Here is a 16,228-nt window from a genome sequence, read left to right on the forward strand (position 1 = left end):
AAATTTTAAAGGTGAGGAGAGGAGTGGTTAGACACCACCCAGCTTCTTCCTTCAAGCCCATAGGGATTCATTATTTCACCACCTTAAATGAGAAACACAACTAAAATGGTTTGATGACTCCACACTGTTCTCCCATCCATCCTCTATACAGATGTTGGGGAAGTGCTGGGGAGGGGCGCAAATTCTATTCAGATTACTGCTGGCATCTCTGAAATTTTAATGACAAGCCAACGTTTTTTTTAAAATTTCAATCTTATGCAATCATACAAAAAAAATGGTGGTTTTGAGGGGGTGGGGGGCTCAAGACCATTTTCCTGTGTAGCCCTGGCTGTCCTGGAACTAGTGTTCTTAAACTAGGCTGGCCTCGAACCCAGAAACTCGCTTTGATATTCCTTCCCAGTGCTGGGTGAAAAAGTGCTCAGAAAGTAAAATTTAATTCACTCATTTTGATGAAGTAAGTGTATGCTAATTTATTTCCCCACCGGTGACACAAAGGGCTTTAGTAATCACACCAGGAATAACTGGCTGCATCACTGCCAACAGATCTTTAATGCAGTGTCTCTTGAGGAATCACAGCTATTTAGAAAGGCTCACAGCATGCTACGATTTCAACGAACCTGGAACCTGGAAATAAGACGGTCACACCTAAACTCACACCAGATAGTGGATATTCACATTTTATCTCACTTCACCCTGTATCACACTAATTTAAAGGAAAAAGAAAAGATATAGGCTGGCTGCCCAAAATATAATCTTGTCCCGTTTTACATATAACCAATACCATCGATAAAGCTCCACCCCTTATAGGAATACCTAAAAAGCATTTCCATTTTTCTTGTGCCTAAATCATTTGGTTACGCTGGATATAAAGTCATTCTTTCTTCAAAAAAAATCAGTATCTTCTTTTTTTTTTTCCTTTCTTTCTCTTGTTTAACATCCTTTGAGTTAAAACCAATCTGATGTGATAGCTCACTCAAGCAACTGCAAAGAGGTGAGTCAGGAAACTTCGGTAGACCGCCCTACTCAACCTCTCTGCAAAGAAAAGGCTTGAACCGCACAGCCGCAGGGGCCCTGGTCCCGGCCCCGCCCAGCGAGGAGACAAGGCTCCCAGCGGGTGTCAGGAGCAGCGGGGGTCCAGGAGGGACTCCAGCGCCCCTTGGGCTCCAGACAAAGGGCGGCACGCTGGGGCGCGCGCCCTGCTCTTAAGCGCAGACACACCAAAGCGACTACTTCTGCAGGCAGAAACCCAGGGAAGAGCCTGCCGGGAGTCCCCAGCGTGGCCAGGCGCACAGTCCGGGACCAGCGTTTCGCTCTCTCCCCACGGGACCCCAATCCCCTCTCGACCCTCTCAAGAGCAGAAAAAGGCGCCGCGGGACAGTGGGACCAGCCGGGAGAGAACAACCAAGAGTTAAGTGCGTACCTGAGAGTCTGAGGCATCCCCCTCCATCGCAGCCCTCCGCCGGGTGACATTAACCACGGAGTCTTTACAGGCGCAGCCAGCCCTAGCAGGGTCGTGTGGGCGAGTCCCCGAGGCGGCTCGGGAGCCTCGGGTCAGACCGGAGGGCAAGCTGGTCAGCCAGATCCGGCCAGCGGGCCACGCGGCGAGGGACTGGCCGGCGCAGGCGAAACCACGGGCGCGGGAGAGTGCGGTTGCTCCCTGCGAGGGCCCCGGGAGCCGCGAATGACGCCCGGCTGCCGGCTGCGGCGGCGGCTCGCGCGGACTGCAGCTGGACAAGCAGCCAGGCGGAGACTGGGGCGGTGGCGCGGGGCGGGGCCGGGAGGGGGAGGGGCTGTCGCCCCGGCAACCCCGCGGCCGCACAAAGGGGGCGGGACTAATTGGGGCGTGGTCAGTGGCGAGGTGGGGCTCGGGCGGGGTGGGTTGCGGGCTCGAAGCTGCCCACCACTCACGCTCTAGCTAGGGCACCCGGAGTCTAAATCCCGCAGGTCAGGGTGACGGCCCCGGGGTCGTAAGGAGTACGTTCTGGCTCTGCGGCGCTCTGGTCCATTTCACTTTTTCTGAGGGCGTTCCCAAAGTGCGCGCGAAAGCACGGAGACCAGTGACGCTCCCAGGGAACTGAAGTGGGGATCAGGAGCAAGTGCGCCTCAGGGAGCACCCAGAGCGGTACTCCAGGGACAGCGCGAGATCCCTCCCACTCCTACCACCACCCCTAGCCAGGCTGGCCTAGGGGAAGTTCCCGGGTGGATCCCCCAGTCTTCTCCCTTGGGCTCTTCAACCTACTCTTCCTGCTTGGGTTTTTTTTTTTTTTCGTTATGCGGTATTCCCTGGTCACTGAGCACTTAAAGTATGTACAGGTTTTTACTCAACCCGGGCTTGGCGCCTCACGCCACGCAGAAGCCCAGTGTCACTGGGACAGCCGGAGGGAGCAGAGATTGCATCCCTGGGTGCTGGCCAAGGATTGGAGTCAAGATACTGCGGCAAAGCCCCCGCCCTAGCCCAGCCCACAGCCACCTTGCGGTTCCACAGCGTGGACAGGGGTTCAGGAACGCCCCGGCAGCCACACCAAGCTTGCACTGGCCAAGGGTCTAGATGGGCGCATTTCGCCTGCTTCCTGCGCACCGGCAGAACAGAACAAGGCAGCCTGCTACAGTCGGGGGCAAATATTACTAGGTAATTAAAGCCACTGCTTTCGTGATGGCTAGTTTCGTCTAGGTATTAGATTGAAAGAACCTTTGTCCTAACTCCAAGGGAGCACAGAGCTGCAGAGCGACATCTCCATTAGGTTTTGAAACGCATCCTACTTTTAATTTCCTGCTTGGAAGAAATCTGTTTCCTGTGGCAAAATTCCACATCTTCTCACAGCTCTGACACCAGCGGTAACTTCTTTGTCAACCAGGCCATCATGGCATTGTAGAATTGAGAATAGCAAGGGACTACAGCATCTAATGGCAACCTCAATTTACTGAGAGAGGATTCAGGCCTTGCGGGAGGCTGGAGGGTCAGCACGGGATGACTGAGCTGTTCCTATCCTGATAGGCTGCAAAACAAGTTAGACCCTGTAAGCTTCCTTGAATCTGAAGTATGGGGAAAAGAGGGGAGCAGCAATTCTCTGCGCCCCACAACACTTACCTAAAATACACTTCTTTAAAGTCTTGACTTTCAAAAAGTATAATGTTTTGTTTCTAATGTTGTCCTTTGTATTAAAGATATATTAGCATGCTTAGATAGGCCTTTGAGCCAAAACATACGAGATGGCAGAGTAAAAGAAATTAGGCTTCACTAGCACAAACTGAGGATAAAACTTTTATAGACAACACCTGGGCAAAAATAAAATTCAAGGGCCTTCCATTATACAAAGCAAACTTCACTGGTATATTTCACACCTGGCCAGCAAACTTCTGTTATACAACTTGACAAAATGTGGGGTTCTAGGCAATTTCAAATATTTTTTTATGACAGTATGAATGGCTACAGCTTACTTGAAAGGAAATTTATCCATTCCTATTTATGAAATTGCAATACAATAAGACTTGTGAATGATTCATGGCTAACTAAGAATGGTCCTATTTCAATACTTGTCATGTATATATGAAACAATACAAAAATCTCACTTGCATTTATAATGACTAAATACTTTCCATAATGGATACATTTATGCTACAAAATACTTTGTAGCAGATCGATTTGATGAGAATGAATGCCTGACTCTGGGAACATCACAGAAGAGGGGACCAAGGAGTAGGCGGTCTAGAGGTGGGGAGGAAGTACTGCAAAGACTGTCATGGGCACACGACACGGCGACTGCACCTGGGAACTCGAGGTAGCTATGGTTTCCTTCCCAAGATCTAGTCAACAAGAGCAGTCAGGGGCATGAGACTTTCTTTCCTCTCATATTGTATTGCTGGCATTTCTGTGTGCTTGTTTTAATTCTAAAGCGTTTTTGTTCAGAATCCTATTGATCTAGAAACTGTTAAAAGCAGGAAGGCAGTGATGTCCGTGGCAAGTCTGAAGTCTGCTGCTGTAAACCACCGGCTCCCCACTTCCGTCAGAGTCAGCATCCTCTTTGGCTGCTTGGCTTCCATCAGCTCCCCACTCTTGACACCCATAACTCTAAACCTCCACTTAAAAGGTATAGAGACTCTTCCTGGGTCCTGATTAAAATTCCCTGGTGGGAAAGCAACAGGCTGAGAAAGAAATTAGGGAAACAACAACCTTCACAATAGTCACAAATAATATAAAATACCTTTGTGTGACTCTAACTAAGGAAGTGAAAGATCTGTGTGATAAGAACTTCAAGTCTCTGAAGACAGAAATCAAAGAAGATCTCAGAAGATGGAAAGATCTCCCATGGCTTGGCAGGATCAACATTGTAAAAATGGCTATCTTGCCAAAAGCAATCTACAGATTCAATGCAATCCCCATCAAAATTCCAACTCAATTATTCAACGAATTAGAAAGGGCAATTTGCAAATTCATCTGGAATAACAAAAAACCTAGGATAGCAAAAACTCTTCTCAAGGATAAAAGAACCTCTAGGGGAATCACCATGCCTGACCTAAAGCTGTACTACAGAGCAATTGTGATAAAAAAAACTGCATGGTACTAGTACAGCAACTGACAGATCAATGGAATGGAATTGAAGACCCAGAAATGAACCCACACACCTATGGTCACTTGATCTTCGACAAGGGAGCTAAAACCATCCAGTGGAAAAAAGACAGCATTTTCAACAAATGGTGCTGGCACAACTGGTGGTTATCATGTAGAAGAATGCGAATTGATCCGTTCTTATCTCCTGGTACTAAGGTCAAGTCTAAGTGGATCAAGGAACTCCACATAAAACCAGAGACAGTGAAACTTATAGAGGAGAAAGTCAGGGAAAGCCTCGAAGATATGGGCACACGGGGAAAATTCCTGAATAGAACAGCACTGGCTTGTGCTGTAAGATCGAGAATTGACAAATGGGACCCCATAAAATTGCAAAGCTTCTGTAAGGCAAAAGACACTGTCAATAAGACAAAAAGGCCACCAACAGATTGGGAAAGGATCTTCACCAATCCTAAATCAGATAGGGGACCAATATCCAATATATATAAAAAACTCAAGGTAGACTCCAGAAAATCAAATAACCCCATTAAAAAATGGGGCACAGAGCTAAACAAAGAATTCTCAACCGAAGAATACAGAATGGCTGAGAAGCATCTAAAAAAATGTTCAACATCATTAGTCATCAGGGAAATGCAAATCAAAACAACCCTGAGATTCCACCTCATACCAGTCAAAATGGCTAAGATCAAAAATTCAGGTGACAGCAGATGCTGGAGAGGATGTGGAGAAAGAGGAACACTCCTCCATTGTTGGTGGGATTGCAAGCTTGTACAACCACTCTGGAAATCAGTCTGGCGGTTCCTCAGAAAATTGGACATAGTACTACCAGAGGATCCCACAATACCTCTCCTGGACATATATCCAGAAGATGTTCCAACTGGTAATAAGGACACATGCTCCACTATGTTCATAGCAGCCTTATTTATAATAGCCAGAAGCTGGAAAGAAACCAGATGTCCCTCAACAGAGGAATGGATACAGAAAATATGGTACATTTACACAATGGAGTACTACTCAGCTATTAAAAACAATGAATTTATGAAATTTGTAGGCAAATGGATGGATCTGGAGGGTATCATCCTGAGTGAGGTAACCCAATCACAAAAGAACTCACATGATATGTACTCACTGATAAGTGGATATTAGCCCAGAAACTTAGAATACCCAAGACACAATTTGCAAAACACATGAAACTCAAGAAGAACAAAGACCAGAGTGTGGACACTTCACCCCTTCTTAGAATTGGGAACAAAACACCTATGGAAGGAGTTACAGAGACAAAGTTTGGAGCTGAGACGAAAGGATAGACCATCTGGAGACTGCTGCACCCGGAAATCCATCCCATAATCAACCACCAAATGCAGACACCAGCAAGATTTTGCTGAAAGGACCCTAATATAGCTGTCTCTTGTGAGACTATGCCAGTGCCTGGCAAACATAGAAGTGGATGCTCACAGTCAGCTATTGGATGGAGCATAGGGCCCCCAATGGAGGAGCTAGAGAAAGTACCCAAGGAGCTAATGGTGTCTGCAACCCTATAGGTGGAACAAGAATATGAACTAACCAGTGCCCCCAGAGCTCGTGTCTCTGGCTGCATATGTACCAGAAGATGACTAGTCGGCCATCATTGGGAAGAGAGGCCCCTTGGTCTTGCAAACTTTGTATGTCCCAGTACAGGGGAACACCAGGGCCAAGAAATGGGAGTGGGTGGGTAGGGGAGGGAGGGCAGAGGGGTAGAGGGTATGGGAGGACTTTCAGGATAGCATTTGAGCTGTAAATGAAGAAAATACCTAATAAAAAATTGGAAAAAAATTCCCTGGTGGGTTCTGTTAGTCACGTTTGTGTGTTTGCTTCAAGATAGGCATGCTGCCAAGGTTGGTCTCAAGCACGCGTTCACTCGGCCTCAGCTTCTTAAATGCTGGAATTACAAATGTGTACTACCCTGTCTCACTCGCATAGGTTTCTTATCACTTGGGTTGTTGAACCCTTTTTTATCTCTCCTTTACCAGGATCAAACTGTTTCTTTGTAGATCGTGCACTTTCTCACCCTCACAATTAATCCCACTGCCTACCTGAGATGCCCCTCTGCCTGCCTGTCTTGCAGAGACAGTCCAACACAGTGATTCTCAACCTGTGGGTCACAACCCCTTTAGGGGTTAAACAATCCTTTCATAGAGGTCACCTAAGAAAATGCAGATATTTGGGGACTGGTGAGATGGCTCAGTGGTTAAGAGCACCGACTGCTCTTCCTAAGGTCCCGAGTTCAAATCCCAGCAACCACATGGTGGCTCACAACCATCCATAACGAAATCTGATGCCCTCTTCTGGAGTGTCTGAAGACAGCTACAGTGTACTTACATATAATAAATAAATAAATAAATAAATAAATAAATAAATAAATAAATAAATTAGAAAAATGCAGATATTTGCATTACAATTCATAATAGTAGCAAAATTAAAGTTACGAAGTAGCAACAAAAATAATTTTATGGTTGGGGGTGGGGTGGTCACCACAACATTGAAGAACTGTAATAAAGGATCGCAGCACCAGGAAGGTTGAGAACCACTGGTCTAATGGGTATTTGAGGATGACCTGCTTGAAATAGAGTACTGTTCTGGGGGCTCTGTGTACATAGGGAGCAGAATAAGCTATGTGCTACAGCGCAGCACCTTGTTACCTTGTTCTTGGAATGTAAGGGAGAGACATGCGTATGTGCATAGGTCTGTGATTCAGTGTGTGTGTTGGGAGGCAGGAGTTAAAGGAGAGGTGGTGAACTTGCAATGACACAAAATCAATCTGAAAATACAGAGGACTGGGGACACCAGGATTTCTACACATGCTGGGAGCATTTTGAATAAAGTAGTAGGACAGGGCCAGTGAGATGGCTTGGTGGTTAAGAATACGGGTGGCTCTTCAAGGGACCAGGACTCCATGCCCAGCTCCTGCATGCTGTCTCACAATCATCCGTAACTCACGTTCCAGGGAACCTGATGCTCTCTTCTCACCTCTGCAAGGCACCAGGCACACAGACATAGATACAGACAAAAAGGCAAGAATTGCTTAATCATTATCCCATTTTGCATTTTATTGGCTGTCCTTTACTCTTCTCCAGGTTTAACGTGTCCTACCCTACCAGTCCTACTAGTTTCTCTCAACATGTGGGCCAAAATGAAGCAAATGGAACCTTGGTCCATGCCTGCCCTCTCCCTCAAGACTATAGACCTTCAGCATCCTTGACTCCCTCTCCCTCTCCCTCTCCCTCTCCCTCTCCCTCTCCCTCTCCCTCTCCCTCTCCCTCACCCTCTCCCTCTCCCTCTCCCTCTCCCTCTCCCTCTCCCTCTCCCTCTCCCTCCCCCTCCCCCTCCCCCTCCCCCTCCCCCTCCCCCTCTCCCTCTCCCTCTCCCGTCTGTGTGTGTGTGTGTGTGTGTGTGTGTGTGTGTGTGTGTGTGTGTGTGTGTTTGATAGTGAAGATTAAACCCACAGCTAACTTAGGCTAGGAAAGTGCTCTATCAATAGTGGAATCTCCAGCCTACTTACTTGCTCTGTCACAGGGCTGTATGGAGTTCATAAAGTCCGAAAGGTTAACAACCCACAACTCACTCAGCTCACCTGGTCTCTTCTTATGTTGGCTCCTGGCCACCAGAGAGATTAAATTCTCGACTGGATTGGGTCCTAGTGACCACGGTGCATTTTTCAGTGAGTGCCCTAAAACACAAAGCTTTACCTCCAGTCTAAAGCAGACAGAGTGCCATTGTGCTATGTCCTAAACAAAAAGTAGAAGCAAGATACTGTGACTACAAACGAACTCATGACTAAGGGGAACCCCCTCAATCGTTCAGCATCCCTAGACGAAAATGCAGACAGATCCTAGACTTAAGGGAAATAAGCTAAAAAATGATGGAACCCATGGGGTTTTACAGTGGTTTGTCACACTGCAGCCCACACTACCAGGTATCAGAAGTTCAAGGTGAAAGGCAGTAAATTGAACTGTCTACCAGTTGTGCCCAGACCTGGGAAAGGGCATAAACTGTTGCTATGTGAACAAAGTCTGGAGAGAGGCATCCAGAGAGCACCTGGTTCAGGTCCTACTCATCTTTCCAGCTGCCATTTCAGATTACTAACTGTGAGACAGAGAAAGAACAGAACCTGAAAAAGAAGAACCAGTGTGGTGTGACGGGTAGCCAAGAGTAGAGAAGAAATAAAAGGAATCTATAAGTACAAAAGCCAGGCATGGTGGCACATGCCTGTAATCCCAGAATTCAAGAAGCAGAAGCAGAAATATAGTGGGTTTGAGGCCAGCCTTGGCTACGTGCTTGCCTCAAAGCAAACAAACAAATGTGATCGCAACCCCACAGAGGAGTCGTTATAGTCTAATTTTCATTGATACCTCCTCTAGCTCAGACCTCATTTGTAGAGTTTAGCACGCTCAGCTTAACTAAATTACATATCCTCATTTCCTCAGTCATGTTTGATGTTTGGAAGCCTTGTTCCAAAACTACTTTAGCTTTTATGTTTTAAGATAAAACCCTATAGGCACTTAGCTCTGTAGCGCCCAGCCAACAGTTCCACATTGGGGAGATGAAAGAGGTGTAGGTCTGTCCTGGCAGAAATTTCTGGTTGGTGTCAGGAGTACAGCCTATGTGGTCAGTGGGCAAAGGTCTCTTGGGCAAGTTGAGCTGAATAATATTGATACAAACAGGTTCTCTACTTTTCTTTTGACCACACCTTATTATTCTCCTTACATCCAATTAAAATTAGATGATATATAATAACATTTTTAGTACATGACACAAATATTGTACATACTTGTATTAAGTTGTTTTATATGAATTTCAAATTTAATTTTATAGCCCATATTTGTATATGTGTGTAAATACGTGTGTGTGTGTGTGTGTGTGTGTGCACCTGTGTGCATGTGGAGGCCAGAGGACAATGCTGGGTGTTATTCTTTAAAGTGTCATCTACCTTTTTAAAGCATTTTTATTTTTTTGTATTTATTGAGATAGGGCACACATATGTGCTTGTTCATATGCACACATACACACACACACACACACACATGTGCACTTGCAGACACACACACACACACACACACACAAATATGTGGAAGCCAGAGGACCACCTGAGGAGTTGATTCTCTTGTTTCTAATGTGTGGGTCCTGGGGATCCAAATTAAGCTGCCAAATTTGGCAGCAAGTGCCTTTCCCTTCTTAGACATCTCTCAGCCCTTTTCAATTTTTATTTTATTTTCGAAATTTAAAACAGGTCTCTCATTGGCCTTGAACTCTCTCATAAGCTAGGCAAGGCTGGACGGCCAGTGAACCCACATAATCTGCCTATCTCTATTTCCTCAGCACTGAGATTACAAGTAGGTGCCATCATGTCCAGCTCTTTTTAGTGGGTGTTCTGTGGAACCTAAGATAGATCGTTCCTTGCAAGCCCTGTATGGACTAAGCCATCTCTGCAGTTCTCTGTCAAGTATTTTTTAAAACATTACTTTGTAGGACTCAGATTTCTCCTTATGCAAGGAGGGTCAGGTTTGGAAGCAAGAGCCTTTACACACTGAGCCACTCCACCAGCCTTATATTAGGTATTTTATCTAAACATCCAACATCTACTTGTTATTGATCACATGGTTACAATATAAAGTGTCTCAAGGCCTGCTCCTACTGCCGGAATACATAGCTTATCTGTTGAAGGTCTATTGTGTCTCAATAACATTCCCAGGAAGTTTGTATAAAATATTCCTTTCATCCTTACAGCAATCCTGTAGTGGGTATAATCCTCTATAAAAGGGACATATACCCGTCTGTACTCTTTCCTACCTCTACCTGAGATTAACTAATGTGCTAGTTCTCCATCAGCCAAATGGTACTCCACCGTTCCTACTGCACTGCCCATAGGTAAGTATAAAGCTTGTAATAGGCCATTTCATGAAGATACCCACTTACCCTTCTAAATGATATTTGGAGATACTATCTTCAAATTACTTCCACAACAGTGTAATAAAGATAGAGTATTTTTGAGACCAGCTATTTTTACACGATACTGCAAGTCTGTCTTCTTTTCTTCTCCCACAGAACTCAACCCTAATACAAAAAAAAAAAAAAAAGAAGGAAAAAGGAAGGAAGGAAGGAAGGAAGGAAGGAAGGAAGGAAGGCAGGCAGGCAGCAGGCAGGCTCCCACAGTGCATATATTTGGCTCAATCCTAACACACAAAAGAAGAAAGAAAGAAAGAAAGAAAGAAAGAAAGAAAGAAAGAAAGAAAGAAAGAAAGAAAGAAAGAAAGAAAGAAAGAAAAAAAGAAAGAAGGGAGGGAGGGAGGGAGGGAGGGAGGGAGGGAGGGAGGGAGGGAGGAAGGAAGGAAGGAAGGAAGGAAGGAAGGAAGGAAGGAAGGAAGGAAGGAAGGAAGGAAGGAAGGAAGAATGTAGTCACTTCACAGTAGGCCAAACCTCACCATTATTACCTCAGTTTGGATTTCAGTTGTTTGAACATACCTGTTCATGCCTTCAGTGGGATTTTTTTTTTCTGACCCAGATGTTAACACTTTACATTGCTCTGTGGATTTCTCTAAACCTAATTCTTTTTACCATTTAAGGGCATTCTTGTTTCAAAGTCGATTGTGTATTTGTAAAAGTTCTTGAGTATTGGAGCTGCAGAGGCAGCACACTGGATCAAGACTATTGAGGCTGATCTTTCTGAACTACATGGGGGCTCACAACATCCAGGACTCCAGTTCCATGGGATTGGATGCCCTCTTCTGGCCTCTTCAGACACCAGGCACCTATGAGGTGCACAGACATATGTAAGCAAAATATACCCAGATAACAGATTAAAGTATTTTAAAGTTCTTGAGTCTTTTGCACCTCACAAATATTCAAAGTTCCAATAATGGCCAAGTGATGATGGTCTCATTGCCTGCTTAACCAAATGGCTAAGTGATGGTCTCATTGCCTGCTTAGTCAAATGGCCAAGTGATGATGGTCTCATTGCCTGCTTAGCCAAATGGCCAAGTGATGGTCTCATTGCCTGCTTAGCCAAATGGCCAAGTGATGGTCTCATTGCCTGCTTAGCCAAATGGCCAAGTGATGGTCTCATTGCCTGCTTAACCAAATGGCCAAGTGATGGTCTCATTGCCTGCTTAACCAAATGGCCAAGTGATGGTCTCGTTGCCTGCTTAACCAAATGAGATGTAATCTCTCCAAATTGCCTTTCACTTTGCTGAAACTATTTTGCTCCTAGGATGTACCTGAGAGGCAACTGTTAAAAAAGAATCATTGTCCAGGTATTGATACTTGGGTATAATTCTGACAAGCACAGCATAGATGAAGAAATGTTCTGGGGGCTGGAGAGAGGACTCAATAGTTAAGAGCAATGACTGCTTTTCTAGAGGTCATGAGTTCAATTCCCAGCAACCACGTGGTGGCTCACAACCATCTGATGTCCTCTTCTGGTGTGTCTGAAGAGAGTGACAGTGTACTCACATACATTAAATAAATAAATAAATAAATATGAAAAAAGAAATGTTCTAAACTTAATATTCCACTCCACACACTTCATTCTGTGAGTCAGTCCACAAAAGTGCAGGGTGATCTACAGGGAAGATAAGTATGAAGAGGATTTTTTTTTTAAAAAATTGAGAAAACTCAAGAGACCAAAAGCATTTGAGAACATTGCTTTGAGTATCTCTAGATATTGACCACAGATTTTAAAACTCTGTCTTAGCCCAAAGTCCCTTCTGTTGCAAAAGAAGAAAAAAGCTTTCAGAAATGGCTAAAGTTTTCCCGGCAGTGAAATGCAGGAGAAAGCATTTACATTGATTTTTTTTTTTTTTTTTTTTTTTTAGGGCTCTTGAGAATTAGCCTATGTCTTAACAACTGTGTGCCTGGTCTAGGGTATTGTTGGGCGAGCAGGAAGATCACAATGCTGGGGCTGGCTGTGTGCTTTAAATATTAAAGCAAGCTCCAGGAGAGAGCGAGCATTATTAGCTGCTCAGGTTAGGCATGGAGGTTTTAGGTTACTCTGAGATTAAAGGCTCACTCACCTCCCCAGGCGGGGAATACACTAAGCCGGTTTAATTTGAAGTAGACAGGTACCCGGATGTTCCTGGACAGAGGGATGGAAGTGAAAATGAACCCCCATTGTTTCTTCCATAGAATCCCAAAAGTATGAGTATTTTGCAACAAGCACGAATCCATGTGTTCTAATAAGACCACATATTTTATTATTATTTTCAAACCACGTATTTTATTATCTTACCTTTTGCGGTGCTAGGAACTGAACCCGTAGTCTAGTATATGCTAGTCAAATTCCATACTACCGAGCTACATCTACAGCCCCCAGAGCCATGAATTTTAAATTAACAGATTTGTTTTTAGCAGTTCTAGAGATCAAACCCGAGACCTTGTGCATGTTCCCTAAGTATTTCCGTGGCCAGCAACATGGCTGGAACTTAACTCATGCATAGGGCTTGAGAAGCGCTGCAGGGATGACACAGCGCCAGAGGGAAAGTGGTGACGATCAATTCACAAACCAAACTTGGAAGGAAGCCTGGAGAAGGCTGGCTGACTGCCAGCCACCTTTCTGCCTCTCATGATCAGATTAGCCTCCTGTCATTCCCTATGCTGTAAACCCAAGCTGTCAAGTAAACTCCAAATCCAAATCCAAAACAAAACAAAGCCCTCAGTCTCAAAAATCTGCTATCCCATACCTAACATTAAGTGCTTACAGCACATACAGAGGGGAGTTTTTATATGGAGTTGGAAAATGACAAGCTGGGCTGTGGCAGCACATGCCTTTAATCCCAGGACCTCAGGAGGCAGAGGCAGGCAGATCTCTGAACTCCAGGCCAGTCTGGGCTACAGAATGAGTGCCAGAATAGCCAGGGCTACACAGAGAAACCTTGTTTAGAAAAACCACAAACCAAAACAAAAAGTCCATAAGGAATACATGAGTTGAAATAGTTAAGCTCTTACTGCCACCTGTCCCCAACTCCAAAAAGACAGGGAGGAACTGTCTACTTTGCAGGCTCAAAGATTTCCAACAATTTTTGGCCTCTCTGGCTGTGGGGGAATGCTCCTGGCAGCCACTGGCTCACTGCTGGAGCCGAGAGAGAGAAGGCAGTCTGACAGTCAAGGGAGAGGAAGCCAGTGCAGGACACCAGGTGCATCTGTTTGATGTTTCTATTCCAGGGAGCATTTTGTAACAAACACACTAAGGCTCTGAGAGATTCCTGGATTCACGGACCTTAGTTTATTCTAAGAAGTTTCAAGAATTCACCAAGGTTTGCCTTCTCCATTTAGTGTTGAGGGGTACTGCGTAGTCACCAGAGTTGGCAACATGCCCATTCCTGGTCTTGGACCCACCACCACCACCACCACCACCACCACCACCGCTGCCAAGGACTAGTTTCGCAAAGTTTCTCAGTTTTGGAGAAAATCACAGTCAACTAATATAGTTCTGGCGTATAATGAAGAACATCTACACAGAGACAGCTTAGCTGTCAATCATCCTATTGCCCAGCCCATCAAGAGTGGTCCATTTACATTGAAGTCCACAAAAGGCATCTTCTCCCCAACCTAATTCCAGCTCCTAAACAGATGCCCCCTTTTCAAGCACTGTTGCAGCTATCCAGAGTCCCACCTCTGTCGCAGGGCCCTCCTCCCTGGCAGCCAGCCCTAGCTTTATTTGTTTGTTTGGTTGGTTTGGTTTTTGAGACAGGGTAGAAACCTGTGTAGCTCTTGCTGTCCTGGAACTCACTCTGTAGACCAGGCTGCCTTGGAACTCAGAAATCCACCTGCCTCTGCCTCCCGAGTGCTGGGATTAAAGGCGTGTGCCACCACTGCCCCGGCCAGCCCTTGCTTTTGGACTTCTCATTTGGAGGAAGGTGTAGACTTCGCTTTGTAAGTCCAGAAGTCATAACAGGATGTCTGTTTGGGACCACGAAGTGCTTTAATAGTCTGACCAGGGTGACTCCATAGTGCTCAGATGACACTCGAGCTTACTGGATGGAGTCCCAGGTCAGTGGGAAAGTGGAACGAGGGTCTACCACTTGTGCTTCTGGTCCAGGCTATGAATGCTACTAAGTGACCCAAGATACGGTCTTCACTTTCCAATTGTCACTGGATATTCTATTTCGGATTAATGTATTCCGCGGCTATAGGAGAATCCAGAGAGGACTAGTCACCCTGATACTCAGGTTGGGAGTCAGGACTGTCTGGTCCATAGCTAAATGACTCCATGCTGCGTGCCAGCTATGAGCATTGAAGTGGGGTGTGGGATTGGAGTTTTAAGGGCTCATACCAGAGAGGCACAATCCTCCTTTCTGATGACCACGTAGAGTCTGGTCCTTCCCACCCACCCCCCTTTTTTTCCTTCCCACTCTAAGTTCCTGGTACAGTGAACAAACATAGCCGCAGTTAAGCACCGTTTCTTCCAACCCAGACCAGCAGAGCCACTCAGAGGCGTCTCTGGGCAGTTTCTCAGACGCTCCCTGAGGTCCAGCTTCTCGAAAGGCTTAGGCGAAGCCATCCTGCTAACGTCCTGAACCACTCCCAGCTTGCGTCCCAAAGATTTCAGGAGAGGTCTGGGGCTGGCATCTCGCCAGTCCACAGCTCCCTCTACCCTGGTACCAAGAAAAGCTACTCCGCACGTTTCCCGCCCACGGCAGCGCTGAGAACCAGAGCTAGAACTGTCCCTGTCCCACACAGCGACAGGCTGCGCTCGGACTCGGAGCTGCCTCCGGGCCTCTGAGATAACGGATCGGCGGACCCTCCCTCTACATCCCGCACCTGTCACCCATTCCAAGTCTCCGTGCTGTCCCGCAGCCCTTTAGTTTCCATCCTCTCCCGCCAGGCTCCCTCACCGCTCCTCCAACTAGCTCCACGAGTCCCCTTTCTTCGACATAAAGAAAAGGCAGCCACGATGCATTGTGTACAACTAGGATGCGCTAGTGCGGAGCACAGACCCGATTCCAGCTTGTGTGCCCCCAGCACGGGACCGCTCCGATGCCGCAGCCCACCCTTAGGTTCTGAGTGCCCAGCCCGGACCACGGACACAGCCCCACAGGGGAGATGCTTACCTTGCCCTTGGCAAGCAATTCCATAATGTAGCCAAATTCACTCATCTCCTCTGATTCCGACATGGTCAAGACCCTTTAGGAACTCTAGACCAGCCAGACGGGCTCATCGAATGTGATCCTTTCCCCGCCTTTCTCTCTGTTCAGCGTGAGTTTGCCCAGCCCTCCTCCAGGGGCACGGTTAAAAGTAGAGAGGAGAAAGCTGAGGGCGGGGCCGGGTGGGATGCAGGCCCAGGAGGACCCGGGCAGTCTTGTCCAGCCTCCCGGGCCCTAGCTGCACCAGGCTGGTCAGCGCCAGCTAACGGAACAAATAAGGGCGGCGGCGAGCTTGTGTCCAGCCCTCCCGGGTGGTGCTGGGACGAGGCCACGCCTCCTCGGGGGTCGTGTCCCCCAGCGGTCCGGACAAACACGCCAGCACACAAAGCGGGGCTCCTGGCAGGCGAGCATTCAGCCCCGACAGCTCCAGGGACTTGATCTGATGCCGGGTAGACTGGCTCTCCCGGGCTCTAAGAGCCAGGACAAGAAAAAAAAAAAAAAAAAAAAAAAATCCCCATCGCGTTGTGGGAGGTGTGAGGGCAGAGGA

The 16,228-nt window shown here is 46.6% G+C and overlaps 1 protein-coding gene across 2 annotated transcripts in view; it reads right to left on the reverse strand.

The window, feature by feature from the left end:
* The window catches only part of Trim36 (tripartite motif containing 36), a 46,893-nt gene extending 31,074 nt beyond the window's left edge, over nucleotides 1-15,819 (reverse strand). Inside the window, exon 1 of one of the 2 annotated variants that reach the window (XM_085833456.1) lies at nucleotides 15,649-15,819. In XM_085833456.1, coding sequence (XP_085689582.1) covers nucleotides 15,649-15,711 — 63 coding nt within the window. In that variant the 5' untranslated portion in view covers nucleotides 15,712-15,819. Of the gene's footprint in view, nucleotides 1-1,420; nucleotides 1,713-15,648 lie in introns of those variants that run through there. The other variant, XM_021150935.2, reaches the window with a different exon arrangement.
* Between the last annotated feature and the right edge of the window lie 409 nt (nucleotides 15,820-16,228).

This window comes from Mus caroli, unplaced genomic scaffold (genome assembly GCF_978045245.1).
Source record: "Mus caroli unplaced genomic scaffold, Mus_caroli_1 scaffold_19, whole genome shotgun sequence".
Classification (NCBI taxonomy): domain Eukaryota; kingdom Metazoa; phylum Chordata; class Mammalia; order Rodentia; family Muridae; genus Mus; species Mus caroli.